Source organism: Penicillium hispanicum (genome assembly GCF_028827665.1).
Source record: "Penicillium hispanicum strain IBT 35686 chromosome Unknown utg000006l_segment0_segment0, whole genome shotgun sequence".
NCBI lineage: Eukaryota > Fungi > Ascomycota > Eurotiomycetes > Eurotiales > Aspergillaceae > Penicillium > Penicillium hispanicum.
The window spans coordinates 3,560,840-3,581,509 of record NW_026623198.1 but is presented as its reverse complement, the minus strand read 5'-3'; the positions used below and the strand labels follow the sequence as shown (position 1 = coordinate 3,581,509).

The following is a 20,670-nucleotide window of genomic DNA, read 5'->3' as shown; positions in this document are numbered from 1 at the left end:
GCGGCTGGACCATTTGACTTCTTCCATTCCTCTGTGCAACTCGCGCTTGGATTGGACCGCTCGCGCTAAGAAACTAACTGCGTCTGTGTGGAAATCGTGGGATCATGACCTCTGCTCCGACAATCATTGCGACGTGCAAACAGACTCGCTTTCATCTGTTGGATGACCATCCTTCCTCTGAGGTATGAAGCTCGCGGATTCGCTCCACGAACTAGGACGAGGACTCATTCTTGTTCCAGGTAGATGTCGAAGGCCTGAGTATCACCGTCACGTCTGCCGCACCGGGAACAGCGGAAGATGCATCCAAATCAAAAGGGAAGGGGAAGTCTAAAGCAAAGGCAGCCGGGCGAGAGCTCATCTCCGATGGCCATCTCCGGCTCAAGGGGGGTGTGCACTACGGCTTGCTCGGGCGCAATGGAACAGGGAAGTCGAGTAAGCAATCTACTGTCTGGAGCTACCCGCATGTCTGATACTGACCTCGACATAAGCTCTACTAAGGGCCATGGCTGAAAAACTCATTCCCGGGATACCCCACGCAACACGCGTTGCGATTCTGCAACAAACAGATGGCGAATACGAAGCTGGGGGCACTGGGATTGTCAGGCTGGATAAATCAGTATTGGAATCAGTCCTTAGCAGCGATGAGTCCTGGAATGACGCAGTCCGCACGGCAGACAGTAAGTATACGATTCGACTTCGCATTAGTATAGGAATTGACTGGTATTGCAGTCCTCTCGAAGAGCTTCGAGACTGAAGACCGTCTGGAGCCGGTGCGTGTAATTCGCAAAACTCGATACCAGCAGGCAGAGAAAATGCTCTTCCTTGCCCAGAAGAATGCTAGCCTGAAGAGTGGCGCGAGAGGTCTGCAGGCAAGGAAAGACTTGAAAACCGCCGAGGCGAAACTACACTCCTCGCGAGAACTGTACGGCAGCTACGTTATCTTGCGCGGTACTCATCTGACAGTCAAACAGACTATCTCAAAAGCCAGAGGCCATTGACGCCGACGCGGTCCAGAGAGATACCCAGGATGCGGTCGAGACGTTGCAGAACTTGCAATCTCAACTCGAGGACGTAGGTGATGCACTCCACCCTTTCTTTGCCCTTTAAAATTGACTGGCAGCTAGATGAAACTTGCGGATCTGGAGAAAGAGGCACGTCGAATCCTCCTTGGTCTTGGTTTCAAAGAAGATGCTCTAGAGAAAAAGGTCTCGACGCTCTCGGGCGGTTGGCGAATGCGCTGCATGCTTGCCAGCGTTCTTGTTCAAAACCCTGACATCATGATCCTTGATGAGCCCACCAACTTCTTAGATCTGCTGGGCGTGGTATGGCTGGAAAATTATCTCCAGCGACTTCGTGAAAGCACTGAAACAACCATTATCCTGGTCTCGCACGATCGAAACTTCGTCAATGCCGTCTGCGAGGAACTTGTGATCCTGCGGGATCAGAAATTGACCTACTTCCGCGGAAATCTTGCCGCTTACGAACATGACCTCGAGGAGCAGAAGCTCTGTTTGGGACGTATGAAAGAGGCTCAAGAGCGACAGATCGCCCACATGGAAGCGAGCATTCGAGAAAACATGAAGATCGGCAAGAAGACCAACGACGAAAACAAGCTCCGACAGGCCAAGTCACGGCAGAAGAAAGTTGCCGAACGGATGGGTTTGCAGGTCAGTGCAACCGGTCATAGATTCAAATTGAGCCGTGATCTGGTTGGATATCACTTGACCCGTCGAGCGGAGATCGAAGTGCCGACAGACGAGAAGGGTTCAACGATGAGTCTTCCTAATGCTACTGAGCTGCGGTTCCCCGGCCCCCTCGTATCTCTCGAAGGGGTTTCCTTTCGTTACAGAAAGAGCGACCGTACCATACTGGACGACATCAATTTGGTCGTCCATATAGGGGATCGTGTTGGCATCATGGGTCTTAACGGGTCAGGGAAAACCACTCTTCTTCGTGTCTTGACGGGACAGACCTCACCTTCTAAGGGCAAAGTCACTACACACCCACGCCTCAAAATGGGCTACTATGGCCAACACTCGGTTGAAGAACTGCAGGATCGTGGTCGAGATGATCCCCGCCTGACTGCGCTGAGCTTGCTGATGACCGAGGCTGAAGGATCACTGGATGAGGGTGCTGTACGCGGGCTACTGTCCTCAATGGGGCTCATGGGCCGCATCGTATCCGATGTACCTGTGGCTAAACTATCCGGCGGACAATTGGTAAGTTGAGGTAGAATAAGTATCGGGATTGACCTTCGGACTGATGATCAATCCTAGGTGCGTCTCGCTCTCGCCCGAATTGTCTGGAGTGCACCCCAGCTCCTGATCCTAGATGAAATCACCACACATCTGGACTTCCATACTGTCACGGCGCTAGCAACGGCGCTGTCGGCCTTTAATGGCGCCATTCTCTTAGTCTCGCACGACCGATTCTTAGTCCGATGCGTGATTGAAGGTAAGCGGGATATTGAGCACAAGCTTGACGAGGACTTTGAAGGACTCGAAGAGGAAGAGGCTGAAGAGGCAGCTACCCGACGTCGCTCGGTCTATGTGGTCAAGGCATGTAAGCTCAACGAGCAGTCCAACGGGGTGGAGCAATTCGAGGAGAGCCTCGTCAAGCGAGCGCAGAAGATGCTTTCCACCTAGCGAATGACTTGTGCAGGTTTAAAACCAAGAAATTCCTTCATCGATCCACACCGTCGTAGATGGAGATAGGTAGATGTAAGTCGATAGAATGACCAAATGCCGGAACATCCATGGATCATTTGCCCCCGCGACATCGGGATGACTCAGCTCCGCGGAGGCCCCCGATGCCCGATAACGCGGCGATTACTTCGCGCATCGCGATAAGCTCGTCTCCAATTCTTATAACTATTTCGTACACCCTCGCACCATGGCCACCCATGTTCCCTAACCCCTCTTTGACGCAGTGGATGACTGGTATGCTGTGCCGGCGAGCTTTTCTACGTCCCAGGACGCCATTCTGGGGCCGCTTCGGTGCGCAGACTCGGCTGCAAAGCACATCCCCGTCCAGACCGAACCCCACGCCAACCGAGATCTCTCCGCCGCACCACCAGGCTTCGCCCCGACTCACCGCACTCCGGTCCGCAAAACCATTCTCTGAGTTCCTCACGGACTCGTTCAACCGTCAGCATGATTACTTGCGAATCAGCGTCACAGAGCGGTGTAACCTTCGCTGTCTATATTGCATGCCGGAGGAAGGGGTGGAGCTGTCACCGCAGACGAAACAATTGACCTCGCCGGAGATTCTGTATCTGTCATCTCTATTTGTGTCTCAAGGGGTGACGAAGATTCGCTTGACCGGCGGGGAGCCGACGGTTCGGAAAGACATCGTGCCGTTGATGCAGGACATTGGGAAGTTGCGGCGTGACGGGCTGCGGGAGCTCTGTCTGACAACCAACGGGATCTCGCTGCATCGCAAGCTAGACCCGATGGTGGAAGCCGGGCTGACAGGCGTGAACCTCAGTCTCGACACGCTGGACCCGTTCCAGTTCCAGATCATGACGCGACGAAAAGGGTTCGAAGCCGTGATGAAGAGCATCGATCGGATTCTGGACATGAACAAAGTCGGTGCGGGCATTAAGCTGAAGATTAACTGCGTTGTGATGCGTGGCATGAACGATCGCGAGATCATTCCGTTTGTGGAGTTGGGTCGGGAGAAGCCCATCGAGGTGCGGTTTATCGAATACATGCCCTTTGACGGGAACAAGTGGAACCAGGGCAAGATGTTCCCGTATCAAGAGATGCTGGCAGTGATCCGTGGAAAGTATCCTTCTCTGGAGAAAGTTGTCGACCACAAGAATGATACCAGCAAGACCTTCCGGGTTCCTGGATTTGCAGGCCGTGTGGGATTCATCACCAGCATGACGCACAATTTCTGCGGCACCTGCAACCGACTTCGCATTACCAGTGACGGGAACCTAAAAGTGTGTCTCTTTGGCAATGCGGAGGTTTCGTTGCGAGATATAATCCGCAAGGAGAACAACGGACAACCGATCGACCTGGGCGCTTTACAAGACCTACGACTATTGGAGACGGTGCAGACCGCCGCCTACCTCAGTGATGAGGGCAGCCTGGTGAATGAGCGAGAGCGCGAAATCCTCGACATAATCGGAATGGCCGTGAAGCGCAAGAAGGCCAAGCACGCCGGCATGGGGCAGTTGGAGAATATGAAGAACCGACCCATGATTCTCATCGGTGGGTAGCCTTGTTCTTCTTTTTGTTTATGATTGGAATGATTTAACGACTTTGTATATTTCCCTGGCTCTGGGATGAACTGTATCTGTTGTTATTGGAGCATTTGGTGCGATGTACTTATGGAACCATGTTGTGGACCCGACCTTATGGATTCCCATGCTGATAGCTGGATAGATAGTAAATCAAAGGGTCGGATGATACCCAGAACCTCTTCTGCTCCCTGGAACCAAATCCCCTCCCATATGCTTTCACATACTCTTGGGCCGTTTCAGCTCCGTCTTTATCATAGTGGACGCTCTGATCAGAACTCCCAAAGCCCTCACCCAAACGAGAATACCAATGAGCCTCGCTCCCTCCCAACCGCCTCTGACCCTGATCTTCCACATCTCACGCCATCGCAGACAGTTCATATGACGCAGATCACCCAGAAACCTGAAACCAGACGCTTGGCCACTGCCGCCTGCCATGTCTCGTTCTCCAACTCCCGGCCCTGGGAACTTCTCCGCCAGGGACAGGGCACGCATAAGGGTGATGTCTTCAGCGTCGCTCGCATCGCCGGTATCATGGCTGCCAAGCGGACCCCCGATCTCGTTCCACTCTGCCACCCTGGCATCGGTATCACCGGCGTTGAGGTCGGCGTGGAGCTCGTCGGACCCGAGGCCAAGGCACAAACCACGACAGACCATGGCTCTATGAAAATCGTAGCGACAGTGAGCTGCTTTGGCCGCACTGGAGTGGAGATGGAAGCTATGACAGCGACCATGGGCGCCGCATTGACGGTCTACGACATGCTCAAGGCCGTGGATAAAGGGATGGTGATTGGGGGTGTGCGGCTTATAGAGAAGCAGGGCGGGAAGAGTGGACACTGGCTGCGCAGTGGCAGCGAATAGCCTCACGCCATGATCAAGGCCCGTTCAGCCACCAGTGTTTCATTGAAGTGGCCAAGTACCTAGAGTGTACTGGTGCAAAACAACGTTCAGCAAGATACACAAAACAGAAAAGAACCGGGTCCATGTGCCAAGCATGGCCGAAGCCTACGCCACGCGCAACGAACCGCGGTAGGATTATCCCGGCTCACCGTATATTCGAATCATCCTTGCAATAATTGGTAATCTCTTTTTTTCTTCCCTCGCCTTCCCGCCCCTTTCAACTCCAATTGTTTAAAATATTCCTCTTCGCCCAGCAGGGCGCGCTTCAACTTCAGTTCGCCCCCGACGTGTGGACATTCAACGCATGTGGGGCCGCTGTTGATCCTCCAAGAAGGAAAAAAAAAATTCTCCTAAAAGCCCACATTCAATTGGATCGCCAACCAACGGGAATCTTGCGTTCTGCACATCCTCCTTCTCATTCCCCCGCGTAACGAGTGATGGGTCTTGGAATCTGCAACCTCGTCTGGCGCCGTTAATGGTTGTGCGCCAGCAACTGCAACGCCTCAACCAGGTCCGCAATCAATACCACAGCCCTTATCAGCCACATACCGATATTCAACGCTTCTGCGCCAGGTAGTGAGCATCCTCCATATTCGTCTTGGTGTACCAGTTAGCTATTGCCCCCCTGTTGCTGGAATGCAACGTCAGGCTTTTTCGATGCGTACGATGGCCCGCCTATACAAATAGACTGTGACCCCCGGGCTAACGCTAGCTCGGCATTGCAGCTCGCAGGTGGCGAGCGCCCTTCGGCCAAGCAATCATGGCGGTGCTACCGCCATGCAACTTCCTGACGCTGCATTATGTCTACTTTATTGCGACTTGTTTGATCAGCAGCGTCATCTTTTACTTAACCTCGACGCCCTGGCGGAGCGTTGCCTACGTCGATGCAATCTTCCTGTGCGTCAGTGCCATGACCGGCGCTGGTTTGAACACGGTATGTGCGCGGATATTGGATTCCATTGAGATCAGGATGAGAAGAAGGGTCGACGTTCTGACGTACCTCATAGGTGGACCTGTCGACTCTCAACACCTTCCAGCAAGTCATCTTATTCATACTTCTGATTCTGGGCTCGGCCATCCTCATTTCCAGCACCGTGCTGATGTTGCGCAAGCGGGCATTCGAGGCCAAATTAAAGGGCGTCTCGGATGAGCGCGAGGCTTCACGTCGCACATCTGCCCTGGAAATGAGCAGCAAAAGCGAGGATACCTCACTAAATGTCGGCACTTCTGGCAATGACCTCCAAAGCCAGGGCTGCCAGATCCGCCCAAAAACGACCCTTGTAGTCCGCGAAATCCAGTCCGGCTTCTCACCCTCCAACGAGACTGCCCCGTGGGTAGACGATGATCAGATCACTGTTGCTGACGCGCAGCTGAGGCATCATCATCATCACCATCATCGTGTTTTTCCTATGGCGGGGGTTGGAGCCCGTCCCGATTTGCATAATCATCCCCGCGATGCTGCCCGAACTCCCTTTCATACGGAAGACCCTATCTCTGGGCTGAAGGGTATTCTCCGCGGCACGCAAAAGTACTTCTCGTCGAAGGGACTGATTTCGCGCAATTCCCAATTCCACGGTCTGACATCGGCGGAGCGCGAGAAGCTCGGGGGTGTTGAGTACAAGGCTGTTTCGTTCCTCTCGGTTATTGTCTCGCTGTATCTATTGATGTTCCTTACCCTTGGAATCGTTGGCGTTGGTGGGTGGCTATCGGCCAATCATCCAGAAGTAACCCGCTCGAACGGACTGAACCCTTTCTGGACGGGTGCCTTTTTCGCTGTATCTGCCTTCGTGAACAGCGGCATGTCTCTTTTGGACCAAAACATGGTTGCTTTGCAACTGAAGTATGTGGCTCTTCGGCAAATATCATGTGAAGACGCATTCTGCTAACCCGCTTACAGTGCCTACCCACTTCTGACTATGGGATTTCTCATTCTTGCCGGGAATACGCTTTACCCCTGCTTCCTGCGTTTCATCATCTGGACTATGCGAGTGATACTACCTGGTCGTCCGGCGTGGCAGTCGTGGAGGGGGACTCTTGATTTCATTCTAGATCACCCACGGAGGGTTAGTTGGTATCCACTCGAAGATGAGAAGAATTCCGCTGACATGATCAGGTCTACACCAACCTGTTCCCTGCTCGCCATACCTGGTATCTTCTTGGAACAATCATCATCTTGAATGGCATTGACTGGGCCGCCTTTGAGATTCTGTCCATTGGAAACAAAGAAATCGAGTTTCTCCCGTCAGAGTATCGAGTCTTGGATGGCTTGTTTCAAGCACTGGGTGTGTAGACCGCACTGGTGATCATTTGATTCTATTCTAGCTAACAGGTTTACAGCTGTCCGCTCCGGTGGATTCTACGTCGTGACGATTGCGAATCTGCGACAAGGTCTACTTGTCCTCTATGGTGAGTCTCTTTCAGACTATCCCTTTCCTATTGGAAATTATACTGATAAAATCGATAGTTCTCATGATGGTAAGCGTAAAGTCTCAGAATCGCGCAGTCTATAAAGGAATCCACCTCTAACAGATCAACAGTATGTGTCCGCATTCCCAGTGCTCGTGACAATTCGGTAAGCCCATTGCTCGAAACCACCCAATGTCCATTCCAAACACCAGTCTAATAACGCGAATAGCAACACAAACGTCTACGAAGAACGCTCTCTGGGAATCTATGCAAACGACGAATCCCCAGACGCACCCGCCAACACAAGCCGCAGCAACGTGATAATGGGCCTTGTCCGGCACCACCTGGGCCGCCCAAGCCTCTCCGAGAGCTCACGAGGCTACTTCGTGCACCAGCAGCTACGCTCCCAGCTCAGCCACGACCTATGGTGGATCGCATTGGCGGTGCTCTTCATCGCCATCGCCGAGTCGAATCACTATGAGAAGCAGCCCGTCGCCTTCTCGACCTTCAACATCGTATTCGAGGTTGTTTCTGCGTACGGCTGTGTCGGGGTCAGCGTGGGGTATCCAGGGAAGAACTACTCGTTCTGCGGCGCGTGGCATACCATCAGCAAGTTGATCCTGGCTGCTGTTGCGTTGCGCGGCAGGCATCGGGGCCTGCCGGTTGCCATTGATAAGGCAGTTATGCTGCCGAGCGAGTCTCTGGCCTGGGCGGAGGAGGAAGATGCAGCGCTGAGGAAAGAGCGTGCAAGGACTTGGGGACAGGACCGCATGCCTGTTGGGGAAGTATAGATCTGTTTAGACTTGGAGTTTTGCTGGGTTGGATTGATCGTTTTGCGAGATACCCTTGTCTGTTTCTTGCTTGTATACAGATCGCATAGAGATGAACACGTAGGAAGAAGATACACCTGCGCGTTCTCGGTGCATTCCACCTCTCCCCATATAATGTCTTCTCCAGAAAGGTATAGGTACACAGTAAGGTGTTGACTGAGCTGTGAGTTTCTTCTGCAGTTACAACGTGGAAAATTTGTCCCAGGATCGAGCCTCTGATCACGGAGTCGAATCCTGGAGCCGTGTGCTAGACACCACCAGTAATCCAAGGGGTTACCATTAGTACTGAGGACCTACGTGGACGATAACTAGAGGCACACACCCGTACACCCAAGGCTGCAATAACGCCAAATTCTTTTGATGCGGAATATCCGTAGGCATAGACACGACATGAGAAATAAATAGAAAGGAAATATACAGTTGGAGAGGACTACTCTTCCTCAAGCTCAACTTCATCCTCGTCCTCGTCTTCGGACTCCAGCTCCTCCTCGATTTCATCTTCACTCTCAAGCTCTTCCTCATCCTCGTCACTGCCGTCGTCGCTTCCAATGTCGTTCATCAACTCGTCCTCATCACCACGCTTCTTCTGTTCGGCACGTCGCTTCTCCTCCTCGCGGCGTCCTTCCTCCAAGATAGCAGCGCGCTCCTCTCTCAGCTTCCGCTGCGTCTTGACGAAGGCGCCAAGAGGCGTAGACTCCCAGTCGACATCCTTGAGGAAAGTCTCAACTTCAGCGCGGTTGCGCGGGGTATACGAGACATTCAAGCGGCGCTCCTCGATCCAGCGGGCATTAGCTTCGACCTTCTGCACGAGCAGAAGAATCATCTGGTTGATCTTGCCATTCTTGTTGCCACCATTGCGGGCAGAGACCTGCTTCAACCAGCGCTTGAGAGCGACGACAACGGGCACGGAGAGTTCGGGGAAGGCGATGTGCTTGGACCACAGTACGAAAAACTCGGACAACAGCTCGGCGACCTGCTCACCGGCGCCGTCTTGGTAGACGCGCGAGCGCAGGTAGGATTTCGGGGCGCGGATGGCGGTGCTGAAGTCGAGGGGCTTGAGGGTACTAGACCTGGGCGGCTTTCGCATCTCGGCAGAGTTGAGGACTTCCAGGAGCGAGGATGCGAGCGGGATGTAGGTTCCGGTGGCACGAGAAACGCGCAGCAGGGCCCGGGTCATCTGGAAGCGGAGTGGAAAGTATTGAGCGGTGGGGATCAGGCGCATCGCACCCAGAGTAATCTGCACAACGGGGTAGATGAGAGGTCGAAGGGCAGACTCCTTGCCAGCCTGGGCCTCCACAAGCCCATCGCAGTGCTGGGAGAGCACACGAGACCAGAAGTCGAGAGAATGCACATATTGCCAGTTGTAGACAGTCTTATAGGACTCTTTTGAGGTATTGGTGATGCTGCTGCGCAGGTGCATAGCGAGTTGACGGATAAAGCTGAAGCCGGTAGTGTATGAGACATTCTGATCAATACCCCAGATTTCGGCGGCCGAGTTCTTCATTAGGTTCACGCCAGCCAATGTGTGCACGGTAGTGTTGCGACTGCCCTTGACTACACCCTCGTATGTTGCCTTGAGCACAGTCTCCTTGATACCTGGGTCGCCAAGAACCATAAGACGGCGCAGCAGGAGGAAGGCAGTGATTCGAGTGGCATCGGCGGTGGACACGTCAGCCCAAATTCCAACAACGGTCTTGATCAATGTCTTCAAAACCTTGCGGAACTGGAGCAGGTAGGGCAGCATAGGTTCCATGGCGGAAAGCGTCAGTTTGAGTGTTGACGCGTCCGACAGGTTGAGCAGAAGCTGGTGGACTGAGGAGGTGTATGATTTGATCAAAGGCGTCAGAGTTTTAAACTTCTTCGAGTCAAGAGACATCTTTATCTTGCCAGACGCAAGTTCTTTGACAGGGAGATGGTGTCCCAAGACCTTAGGCACAACGTTGAGTGCTGTCACGAGTACCTGGTGGTAGACATTGGGGTCGGAGATCTGGTATTTCTGTTCCTGGGCCTCGACTTCGTTGACGTAGGCAGCGGCACGGAATGCCAGAACGGTTTGTCGCATAGCCCGAATTGAGTGCTGCTCCTCCATCAAGCCCTGCCACTTCTTAACCATGGGGATTGTCACAGTGTTGTCAACGGCTTCCTCCTCTTCCTTCTCCTGTTTCTTGGCGTTCTTTTTCTTCTTCTTCGCGGTGCCCTCTTCCTCGGCAGCCTCACCCTCGCTCAGCTCGTCAACCTCCGCAAGGTCGCCTTGGTCGCCGAAGTCCAGTAGTTCTGCGTCGTTCTCCTTCAGGTACTTGTAGAATTCAGGGTCCTTCTCTTTCAAAGCCTCAAGCTGGTCCTTGTGCTCATCGAACGCATCGTTGCCGGTGTCTTCTTCATTGTCACTTGGAGCAGAGCCATCCTCTGAGCCCGAGCCCGAGGCTTCCTCATCCTGTGCCTGGTCTGCGGTGCGCTTGCGCTTGCCAGTCTTGGGGGTGACATTTTTCTTGCTTGCCTTCTTCTTGGGGTCCGCAATGTCAAAGCCGCCCGCGAAGAAGTCATCGACGTTCATCTCGGCGAAGTCATTCTGCTTTTTCGTTTGTTCGGGGCTAGGTTCGGTCGCATCTTCTTCGGCTTCGCGTCGGCTAGCACTCTGGGACTTGCGTTTCTCGTTTTGCTGGTGGCGCTGCTTGACCTTAGCAACTGCCTTGCGTCGATCGAGAGTATCCTTGAGATGCTTCTTTTCGAACTTCTTAGTCGACTTCTTCATGCCGGCCATTTTGACGTTTGTCTGCAAACAATCTGCTATCAACCGGCAACGGACACCGGAAGAAAAAAAAATTTGGCTCGGGGAAATCAACGGGACCGCCTCCGCGACCGCCTTTGGAGCTGCCGATAAGACAAGCTCCACCATCAGTCACTTTGACCCCATCTGCGGGACAATTGACGACACAGATGCTCTGAACAGCCCTTTTTTTCAAGATGTACGCCCAGCGGCCTTTGTCTTATGCTCCCACACCCTACAGTTATACACCAAATCCCGCACGGTCGGCCTCGATCAATCTAGATGAAGTACGGGTCATGACATGAAATGCGGGGGCTTCGCACTGACAATGGTCCAGGAAGTCAAACTAGTCTCCAGCTCGGGAGAGCGCGACCTATACGAATCACTCGCCGAGATTTACAGCATCATTGTCACACTGGACGGACTCGAGAAGGCCTATATTAAGGATGTGGTCACCGAGGCGGAGTACACTGAAACATGCACTCGGCTCCTAAAGCAGTACAAGTCCAGTCTGGGCGACGAGTCTGTCGCGCGAGAATTTGTTGACTTGGAAACATTCAAGCGAACATGGGGTGTAAGTACCCCCTATGACCTAATTTTTTCCCTCTCAAGTCGTATCTCACCTCCGGTATAGTTAGAATGTCCCCGAGCAACCGAACGGCTACGCATCGGTCTCCCCGCAACGGTTGAACAAGCCTCACATAGTGCACCTACACCTAGTACTGCGGCAGCAGGAGGTGCTGCCGGTGGCGCATCGGGCAGTCTAATCCTCGCAGCAACCGAGAATTTCATCACCTTCCTTGATGCCTTGAAGCTGAACATGGTATCGAAGGATGCGTTGCATCCGCTGCTATCGGAGGTGATCCAATCAGTCAATAAAGTGACCGATGGTGACTTTGAGAACCGCGGGAAAATCATTCAGTGGTTGATTGCGCTGAATCAAATGCGGGCAACGGAAGAGCTGAGCGAGGAACAGGCACGAGAGTTGGCCTTCGATATCGAACAGGCATACCAGGGGTTCAAGGCAACATTGAACTAGGATTTATTGGGCAGGGCGTTTCGGTGAACGTTTATGTGATTAACGATAGATACCACACTTGTCGCCGTAGACTTTGAGCATATGCATGACTTGACACTGTATAGATCTATCTGTGCATTACTTTCGGTTTAACCCCATCGTCGATGTAGACCTGATCTTCTTTCTGCATGATCGGTACTTCCCGCGGCTAAAATGGGCGGGATTAACTCTTGCTCCAGGGAAATCAGAGTTTGGTACTCCAGAGACAAAAATGGTGGGTCATAAGTGCACAATTTCCGGAATGCGACCATCAGTGAGAAGGATGGAGGCAATCCTGTCATGGCCAGAACCAACGTGCGAACCAGAGCTGATGCGGTTCGTCATAAGGGTCTCTGCTGCCCCAGCATCGTCGTCCACAAAGTACTCATAATCAATGCTTCCTTCGGATAACGCAGGCTCAGCATGGGGAGGTGGGATCGGGCCCATAGTGATGTCTTTCAAACGGGTGTATGTCCCCGGTGCCCCCGTCAACCCTTGTCCCATACGAAGATAGCAAAATTGGCCGAGTGAGGTAATAAACGCCGTCTTGTAAGCATATTCGCTTGCGAGAGGCACGGCCCAGTATCCATTCGCCGCATCCGAGTGGAAGAAGGCTTTCCACCTCGTTTGCGAAAGTCGATTGAGAATCGGTTCTACCCGCTTCATTGGGTAGTTCATCTTGATCGTTGCTGCATTGACTGCAAGGAATTGGTGCACCATTCTCAACCGTTTCTCAGGGTCTGGGTGTGGCTTCGGAACAAATTTTGTCTTTACACACCAAGGGGAATTGCAGCTTATAATAATCCCTGCTTCTACTATTGCCGGGATATTCTTTCTCTGCCACTCCTCTTCCTCAACCATATACCTCCTGATCTTAACAGCCTTTAGGATCACCTCTGGATAGGTTGGTATTCTATGTTCCACAAACTTCGTGGTTGGCATTTCTCGAACATCTTCCACGAACAAGTCTCACGGCGCATATGAAACAGGGCAGTATACAGTCCGAACAAATTCTGGAGAAAGAGTGGAAGTCCAACGCTCAAACTTTGAACGACTGGATCGCCCTATGATTGAAGAAATTGAAGATCTAACTACCCCACACTGGATCGAAGCGGAGACAATAGCTGTTCAAGAGGAAGCTATAACCGCTAGTGACATAGAAGATCAGTGCGAAGCTAACATTGATCGGGAACTGTTGGCCGTGATAAGAGAGTCAGCAGAAGACTACCTTGCAGACTCAGAGGGAGAGTCTGACTTAGGAAACTAATAGGATCCTCGGCCTGGACTCAGAGGATCGAAGGAAGCAACCATTTCCAGGGATAAGCAATAGGGGGGAAAGAAGGTGCCAACAATCTTTTACAAAGGGTAGGTCTATGGACCAGGTTGCGGGTCTGCGAAAATAGTAGTCTGTGGACTCCGACAAAAACACAGTTGCTAAGGCCGAAAACTTCAAATCACAAAAACAGGAAACTATATCCTTATTTGATATCCTTGAACTGCATCCATCGAAACCAACAGCGATCACAGGGAACAGCTCTTATCACTTGCGAACTGGAGAAGAAATCATTCAAGAAGAAATCTTGGACCATAGGAATCTCGGGTTTCCAACAGAGGACAGGCCTTTCTACTACCGTCGAGAGATTTCTGGGGAAGAACTCGAGGTATGTGAAGAATGGGTTCTGAAATATCCAGCGATGGTCGGATCGTTGGTGAAAAGGGGAACACAAGAGTGGGAAGCGTTGATGACTTTAATTTTCAGATATCATCGGTGGATATACTGCTTATATTGACTTTTCGTTAGAATCACGGAGTGATCTATTTGAGTCTTTCGGCAATAGTTGCTTTCTGCCTCAGAATTCAGGCTATCATCCCGAGCCGCGGAACCGGAGCCAACCTTTCCTCTTTGGGGTTTTTCTTTTTCCTGCGTGGCGGAAGTGTTGACTGGAGAATAAATTCCCGCCGGCGCCCCCGATTGCGCGATTCTCCCTTCTTGCCTTGACGTGGGACGTGGGAGCCCACCATGATCAGCGCCACGGCCGACGAGCCGCTCCACGGTGAGTCCGCCATCTACACAATCCCCAGGCCACTAAGATAGTGGAGCTGATAAGAGCGTGTCTGTCCAGTGCTTGATCTGCCCCAGGTCTACCAGAAGCCATCGGGCACGGATCTGATCAAGGCGTTGGCTCTGCTGACCCTGCAGCCCCGGACGTTTGGGACCACTGCCGATGCCGTCAAGGGGCCGGCGGTTCAGCCAGCGGGGGTGACTCGGTATTTGACAACGATTATCTCGAGCCCGCTGTCGTGGCTTGATACCGAGGAACTGCGCGAGGCAGTATGGGATGCGGCTGCAGCTCGTCTCAGTGAACGATCTGGCCGTGCTGGTAAGTCTGTTTCATGATTGACAGTGGTGTTCCTGCCTTGCTGACAGCGTGTCTGACCCCTAGCCATGCCGGCCATGTCCCGCGTCTTCGACGTACCCGCCTCGTCTGGCGAAGATTATACTCTTACCTTGCACGAACCATCCATCACGGCAGACAACCTAGGTATGAAAACCTGGGTGTCCTCCTATCTCCTCTCCCGCAGACTTCACAGCCTCCTCGAGTCCCCGCCGGAGCTCGTCCCATCGGGACCAACCAATCCTTCGGCCACAGCGCAAGACGACAACAAACCGATCCGGGCTCTCGAGCTCGGCTCAGGTACGGGCCTCGTCGGGCTCGCCTTTGCGGCCCTGCGGGGCAAGTCGGCCACCGTCCATCTAACCGATCTTCCCGATATTGTGCCAAACCTCGCCCATAACGCCGCGCTGAATGTCGAACTGCTAAACAGTACCAACGCTTCAGTGACAACTGGTGTTCTGGATTGGTCCGTCGCGCCGAACCCACTTCCACCAGCCGAGGACCGATACGACGTGATTCTCGCCGCGGACCCGTTGTACTCGCCCAAGCACCCCAAATGGCTGGTAGATACAATTGGGCCCTGGCTTAGTCGTGGGCTCGATGCCCGGGTGGTGGTGGAAATGCCACTGCGCGACGCATATCTGCCCCAGGTACAGGAATTCCGCCAAAGAATGACTGATCTGGGGCTGGCGGTGGTCGAGGAGGGCGAAGAGACCGGTTACGATGACTGGGAAGGAGCCGACGGAGACGCTGTTGCTGTGAAATGCTGGTGGTCCGTGTGGGGATGGAGTGAGAGAGTATAGCCGACAAGCTCTGTGATCATGGCAGTCAGAGCGACATGAGACCACGAATAGACGATACACGATAGATCAGTCAGATGCTAGACGTAGAGGACGAATGAATGGTTTCCATCTAGAACAGAATCCTTTGGCAGGAGCTCGTGTGTTAGTAAAAAAGAGATGGTTTAACAGTTGGTCTAATCGAAGGCCGAAAATGTCCCAAACGCAGATCGTGCGAGCACCATCACGTGGGGCCCATGACGTCGATGGTCTCGTCCAGACGAAGTTGGGGAGTCTTGCCGCTGTCATGCTTAGAACCAAACCTCTCTTTCTCATCTTCGTCCTTTCGACAACATTTCATTGCACCCCATGAACCCACACCAACAGCCACCAGGGTCTTGATTGCGTGGGTGAGAGGCATATTCCACCAGCACCAATGAAACCCGACTCGCCATAAGCTTCCAACAAAGGTGGAAGATCGATCTCTCGAATCGCGCAGACCCCTCTATCAAAGCCCGTATTCCTCTGTGGCTGTGCGCTCAATAACAACACCGGCGCTATGGTCATTGGCCTTCTTACCATCGCCTCGATCCCCACTGTCACGGGCGTGGCATTCGGGGTTAGCGAGCAGCGCAAAGCAAATCAGCGCAAAGAAGATGCGCGGCGGATGGTCAAGTTCAACATTGATGCAGAGTGCAACGGTGACACGGACGACGACCGCGATGTCCATGGACGGAGAGTAGTTGTACGGAACGATAAGGTGAATATCGGCCCCGCTGTATAACCACCTAGTTATACATCCAGCCCCAGTACGAGCTCCTCAAAAGGTATATTCAGTTGGACTCATGCCGTCGTAAACAATTTCCAGGTCTATCTCGATCATCCAAGCCCAGCGAGCCGCAGCATTCCCGCTTTCACATCGCTAGCCTTCTACATCGAATACCCCGAGCTCGACGAGACGAAACACCTCGAGCGCGGCCTCGGCCTGCCAACTTACGTGTCTGCGAACCCGCCGCTGCTGAATTGGATATACGCGGACAAGGACACGCACGAGCTGAAATACGGAAATCGGTCGCAGAGCGTGGCGCATGTGGTTGGGCCGTGGGATTGGACGGAGGATGAGCGGGTGATCATGCTCGAGGAGAGCGATGCCTTTGTGGCGGTTGAAGAAGAAGAAGGGCAGTGGGCGCTCTATTTTGATCGAGATGGGGATGAGCTGGCCGGTGTGTTGGAGGAGCAGGGAAAGCTGGATAATGCCTTCGTGCCCGTGCGGTTGGTGAGGAGGATTGCTGAAGAGCCACCGCCTCCTTCTCAGAGTCAGAGTCAAAGTCAAGGCCAGAGTGGAAATGGAAATGGAAGTGGAGGACAGAAAGGAGGACAGAAAAAATGATGTGATCATGACTGAATGCGTTGACGATTACATTTGGTATAACTCCTAGCAGGTATCTAGGTCTTCGGAGGGCTCTGTACAGAATGCAACCCTAATCCTCCAGTCCATCCCAACTGCCTTGGTCGCTATCATTACCATCGGCCGCAGTCGTAGCTTTCCTGTTGCGACTGGCATTGATAGCACCTTTCTTTCGGTTCTCCATGCGTCGCTCAAAGCCACTCTTGGTACTAATCCTTGTACCGCGCATGCCTTTATCCTTGATCTCGCCCTTGCCTTTGCCGACAGTTGTCGACACCTGGCGCGCCTTGACACCGTGTTTCTTAAGATCTTGCTTGCTTTTCTTGCTGAGATCGGGCAGCGAATCCAGGAGCCACTTCTGGATAGATTTCTCTCCCTCCGTACCACGCAGCTTCTCGCTGACATCGATGATATTAGCGATGCTCTTGACGTAGGGGATATCTTCCTTCGTGTAATAAGTCACGGCAATACCACCCTCGCGACCAGCGCGACCAGTCCGGCCCACGCGGTGGACGTAGACGGCGGCGGAGTTGGGAATGTCATAGTTCACCACACCGTTGATACCCCGGAAATCAACGCCACGTGCGAGCAAGTCGGTGGTGACGAGAATCCAGATCTCGCCCTTGCGGAAGTCACGCATTATTTCTGAGCGCTGGATATCGGATAGATCGGAGTGCAGCACGGCGATACGTGACGATCCACCTGCTTCAGTTGGGATGTCGTACTTCAACTCTGAGTGGAGAGCAATGGCACGGGGAATGGTTTGAGTAAATATCAGGAAGGGTGGTCTAAGACGCACATCCGATGCCGACGCTGCCGCAGGGCGCAGGAGCTGTCGCAGCCCAAGGAGTTTTCCTTGCTCGGTGGCTGCGTAGACGAGTTTGTGGTCGATGTTTGGAATTGCCGAGTCCTTCAATCCGACCACTAGGCGCACCAACGGATGCTGTGTGCTAGATTTCTGTCCAAGGTCATCTTGTCGCTCTTTGATCGTTGATCGAGTGAGGTCCTCGATGTTTGACCCCATGGTGGCAGACCATAGGCTCACGCGCAGGTCTGGGTGCACGCACGACCGCCAGATATCAAGTGTCTGCTCGCGAAACAAGGGATCCAAGAGTACATCTGCTTCGTCCAACACTAGACTTCGTACCAAGGGTAAAGTTGCCATACTTGCGGTCTGATTCGAAGACAGGGAGTTCACCAGCAGCAAAGGTGTGGTAACCAGAATATCGCTCTTGGTGACTGGCGTGTTGTTGCCGCCTTTCTTGGATTTATTTTCCTCGTCATCGTCCTCCTCTGGCCCAGAGGATGCATCATTATCTTCTTCAAGGACGCTTGAGCCACCCTCATCTTCTCGGTCCACCACTCGCATTCCCTTTCTCATCAGCGTAATCTTCACACCGGTGCCTGCCACGAGTTTCCGTCCCTCGTTGACGATCTGGCTCGCCAGCTCTTTGGTCGGTGCAACCACCACTGAAAATATTCCATGCTCGTCGGGTTGCGAGTGGTGATGCCGGACAATCTTGTTGATCACTGGTATCATAAAAGACAGCGTCTTGCCACTGCCAGTGGGCGCCACAACCAACAGATCGGGTTCAGAGTCTTTGGCTTCAGACAAAACCGACGAATCACCTAGCAAGAGAGGAAGGGAACCCAGTTGCACTTCCGTAGGCACCGTGAACCCTTGGTCGGCGACATTCTCCGCGAGCCGGCGCGAGATTTTGTATCGGGACCGAAGCTCCTTGAAAGACACCAGAGGCTGCGGATACATGCGACGAGCGCGCTTCTGCTCCTTCTTGCTAAGAACAGGCGCTTCTTCGTCCTTTTGCTTCTTCTTTTTCTTCTTGGATTCTTTGGCTGGCGCCGGCTGGACCTGAGGCTGGATCTCCTCCAAATCACGAAGATCGGTGACCTTGATCTTGTGCGAGTTCAGAATAGTGCGACGCTCCACCTCGTCCATCACTTCCTCTGCGTCCGATTCATCATCTCGCTCTGATCGTTGGTCCTGGTCGCCCGTCGCTGTCGCATGCACCCCAGCTGGAGCAGTCGAGCGCTTGTTGGAGCTGAAAAAGTCCAGTCCAGGTACATCGTCCTCACTCTCCTCATCCGGCGCAGACGAGCGCTTTCTCTTTTAGTCTGCTTCGCAGACTCTAGCTTCTCGCCTTCAGCGGTTCGGAAGAGGCGCGGATTCGCAGCTTTTCCGGTCGAAGGGAGACGCGCCGCAGCTTCCGAAGCCGAGGCAGTAGTGGGCTTGAGCTTGGTCGACCGCGTCAACAATCGGAATGCATCCATCGTGGATGGAGAATCTTTTGGCGTTGAGTCGGGAAGGACCTTTTGATATTTCGGCGGAAGAAAAAAAGTTGGACCCGCCGAGTTTTCACTCTGGCCAATCAGCGACGGTCTGTGAAGCAACAGAATAGGTTGTACACGATCAAGCACATCATGGATACGATCGTGATGGGGGTTAGTAACCAACAGTGATATAAGACCATGAAATAAATCAAGGCCCAGATTGATACGATTTCAGAACGATCCATCGCAGCGTGGTGGTTGAAGAATGAGTAGGAGGGAAAGACCGAGGCAGTCACAAGTATTCTGTACCTACCTCTCAGGCATCTACGACGGTCTCTCTTCACAGCAACATTTCCTACTTCTTCAATCATTACTCTCAGAGAAGCGCCTGGTGAGTCTTGAGTGCTCTGGTGGTCTCGTCTATCTCTTTCCATTCTCCTCATTCTGTAAGAGCAAAGCCTACAAATGGCGTACACATTCCAGTCACCATGTCTAGAAAGGGCGAATGAATTGCAACAATGTTTCTATCTCAGACAACAGTTTATATTCCATCGTCTATCATACAGAGCACAGCACGCGGCAAAATGGTGACAAAGGAAATCGGGAGGGAAAAAAAGACAAGTGGTTCCCACATCTAGTGGTGCGCGGCCTCGCCTCGGTAGCCGACAATGTTCAGGCGACCGATCATCTCACCGACGGTAAAGAAACCAACGACCTCAGCGGTGGTGACACCGGCCAGGGCAATCTCCTTCTTGTTGGCGTTGCGGATGCGGGCCAGGAAGTTCTGGGGCGAGGGGAAGTTAAGGCTCTTGATGGCGGCAGGGTTGCGGGCGACGTTGATCAGGGGCTGGAAGTAGGACTGGAAGGTGGCCAGGGTGCTGGAAAAGAAGACATCATGTTAGGTAGAAGGCCCACAGGACGGATTTGCATTGATTCAATGGCTGGGTCCAGCTTACGGAGGAGTCATGTTCTGGCCACGGAACACTAGCTTGCCGAGCTCAATGCCAACCTTGGAGTAGTAGACAGTCGGGGGGATCATGGCTGTAGGAAGGGGTTTCAAGGTCAGTTATCGTTTAAAGAATAGATAGATTCGGATGCCCGGGCAGTCAACAAGGAGGAGGTCCGGGATTCGTGGCCATGACTTCCAACATGGCAATTGAATCCTCGCGCTCTCTTTCCCCCACTGAGCAGCCGGGGTGTATCCGTCCAATGCAGGATTTCCCAATATCAAAGTGTGTCTTACAGTCGACGAACGAGACAACCTTGCCGACGGGGCCGCCGACCTTCCGCAGGGCCGAGGCGGCGTTGGAGATGGCGGGACCAGCGGCAGCAGTAGCCTTGGACAGACCCTCCTGAGCCTTGGAGGCGGCGGAGGAGGCAGACTGGCTGGCCTTCTCCGAGCTGGATGAGGCGTGTCTGACGGCGGTTCTCCGGGTCAAGAACTGCGATTGCCGCAGCACAGCACGGGTGGCAGCGGGCATCTTGGGGACTGCGAGGGAAGGAGAAGGAGCGGAAAATCAAAATCCAAGCACGGGTCACCCAGGGCAGTCGCTGATGGGAGGACGGTAGAGTCCAATGGCGGTTTAGTCTGG

At 53.2% G+C, this 20,670-nt stretch overlaps 10 protein-coding genes across 10 annotated transcripts; 6 read left to right on the top strand and 4 right to left on the bottom strand.

The window, feature by feature from the left end:
• Positions 1 to 104: 104 nt before the first annotated feature.
• N7459_007680 (ABC-F family ATP-binding cassette domain-containing protein) lies at positions 105 to 2,645 on the top strand (the record flags this gene model as incomplete). The annotated part of the gene is made up of 7 exons (XM_056946848.1): positions 105 to 182; positions 240 to 432; positions 489 to 677; positions 730 to 922; positions 972 to 1,071; positions 1,125 to 2,219; positions 2,277 to 2,645. The coding sequence occupies 7 exons, from the start codon at positions 105 to 107 to the stop codon at positions 2,643 to 2,645; spliced, it is 2,217 nt and encodes a 738-aa protein (XP_056798847.1).
• A 257-nt stretch (positions 2,646 to 2,902) lies between these two features.
• On the top strand, positions 2,903 to 5,107 carry N7459_007679 (molybdopterin cofactor biosynthetic protein; the record flags this gene model as incomplete). Its single annotated transcript, XM_056946847.1, has 2 exons — positions 2,903 to 4,217; positions 4,392 to 5,107. The coding sequence occupies 2 exons, from the start codon at positions 2,903 to 2,905 to the stop codon at positions 5,105 to 5,107; spliced, it is 2,031 nt and encodes a 676-aa protein (XP_056798846.1).
• Positions 5,108 to 5,906: 799 nt separating this feature from the next.
• On the top strand, positions 5,907 to 8,343 carry N7459_007678 (uncharacterized protein; the record flags this gene model as incomplete). The annotated part of the gene is made up of 7 exons (XM_056946846.1): positions 5,907 to 6,080; positions 6,154 to 6,986; positions 7,044 to 7,209; positions 7,260 to 7,428; positions 7,484 to 7,621; positions 7,676 to 7,718; positions 7,782 to 8,343. 7 exons carry the CDS (start codon positions 5,907 to 5,909, stop codon positions 8,341 to 8,343), a joined length of 2,085 nt encoding a protein of 694 aa, XP_056798845.1.
• Positions 8,344 to 8,812: 469 nt separating this feature from the next.
• Positions 8,813 to 11,143, bottom strand: N7459_007677 (mRNA-binding ribosome synthesis protein NOC2; the record flags this gene model as incomplete). The annotated part of the gene is made up of 1 exon (XM_056946845.1): positions 8,813 to 11,143. One exon carries the CDS (start codon positions 11,141 to 11,143, stop codon positions 8,813 to 8,815), a length of 2,331 nt encoding a protein of 776 aa, XP_056798844.1.
• Positions 11,144 to 11,334: 191 nt separating this feature from the next.
• Positions 11,335 to 12,188, top strand: N7459_007676 (ESCRT-I subunit protein VPS28; the record flags this gene model as incomplete). Its single annotated transcript, XM_056946844.1, has 3 exons — positions 11,335 to 11,436; positions 11,487 to 11,723; positions 11,784 to 12,188. Coding segments are annotated over 3 exons (744 nt in total), but the record flags the coding sequence as incomplete, so codon positions are not given.
• A 258-nt stretch (positions 12,189 to 12,446) lies between these two features.
• N7459_007675 (uncharacterized protein) lies at positions 12,447 to 12,926 on the bottom strand (the record flags this gene model as incomplete). Its single annotated transcript, XM_056946843.1, has 1 exon — positions 12,447 to 12,926. One exon carries the CDS (start codon positions 12,924 to 12,926, stop codon positions 12,447 to 12,449), a length of 480 nt encoding a protein of 159 aa, XP_056798842.1.
• Positions 12,927 to 14,226: 1,300 nt separating this feature from the next.
• Positions 14,227 to 15,405, top strand: N7459_007674 (S-adenosylmethionine-dependent methyltransferase; the record flags this gene model as incomplete). Its single annotated transcript, XM_056946842.1, has 3 exons — positions 14,227 to 14,260; positions 14,330 to 14,587; positions 14,651 to 15,405. The coding sequence occupies 3 exons, from the start codon at positions 14,227 to 14,229 to the stop codon at positions 15,403 to 15,405; spliced, it is 1,047 nt and encodes a 348-aa protein (XP_056798841.1).
• Positions 15,406 to 15,940: 535 nt separating this feature from the next.
• Positions 15,941 to 16,771, top strand: N7459_007673 (uncharacterized protein; the record flags this gene model as incomplete). The annotated part of the gene is made up of 2 exons (XM_056946841.1): positions 15,941 to 16,126; positions 16,250 to 16,771. 2 exons carry the CDS (start codon positions 15,941 to 15,943, stop codon positions 16,769 to 16,771), a joined length of 708 nt encoding a protein of 235 aa, XP_056798840.1.
• Positions 16,772 to 16,862: 91 nt separating this feature from the next.
• On the bottom strand, positions 16,863 to 19,078 carry rok1 (RNA-dependent ATPase ROK1; the record flags this gene model as incomplete). Its single annotated transcript, XM_056946840.1, has 2 exons — positions 16,863 to 18,912; positions 18,936 to 19,078. 2 exons carry the CDS (start codon positions 19,076 to 19,078, stop codon positions 16,863 to 16,865), a joined length of 2,193 nt encoding a protein of 730 aa, XP_056798839.1.
• Positions 19,079 to 19,712: 634 nt separating this feature from the next.
• Positions 19,713 to 20,559, bottom strand: N7459_007671 (F1F0 ATP synthase subunit g; the record flags this gene model as incomplete). The annotated part of the gene is made up of 3 exons (XM_056946839.1): positions 19,713 to 19,956; positions 20,035 to 20,119; positions 20,322 to 20,559. The coding sequence occupies 3 exons, from the start codon at positions 20,557 to 20,559 to the stop codon at positions 19,713 to 19,715; spliced, it is 567 nt and encodes a 188-aa protein (XP_056798838.1).
• Between the last annotated feature and the right edge of the window lie 111 nt (positions 20,560 to 20,670).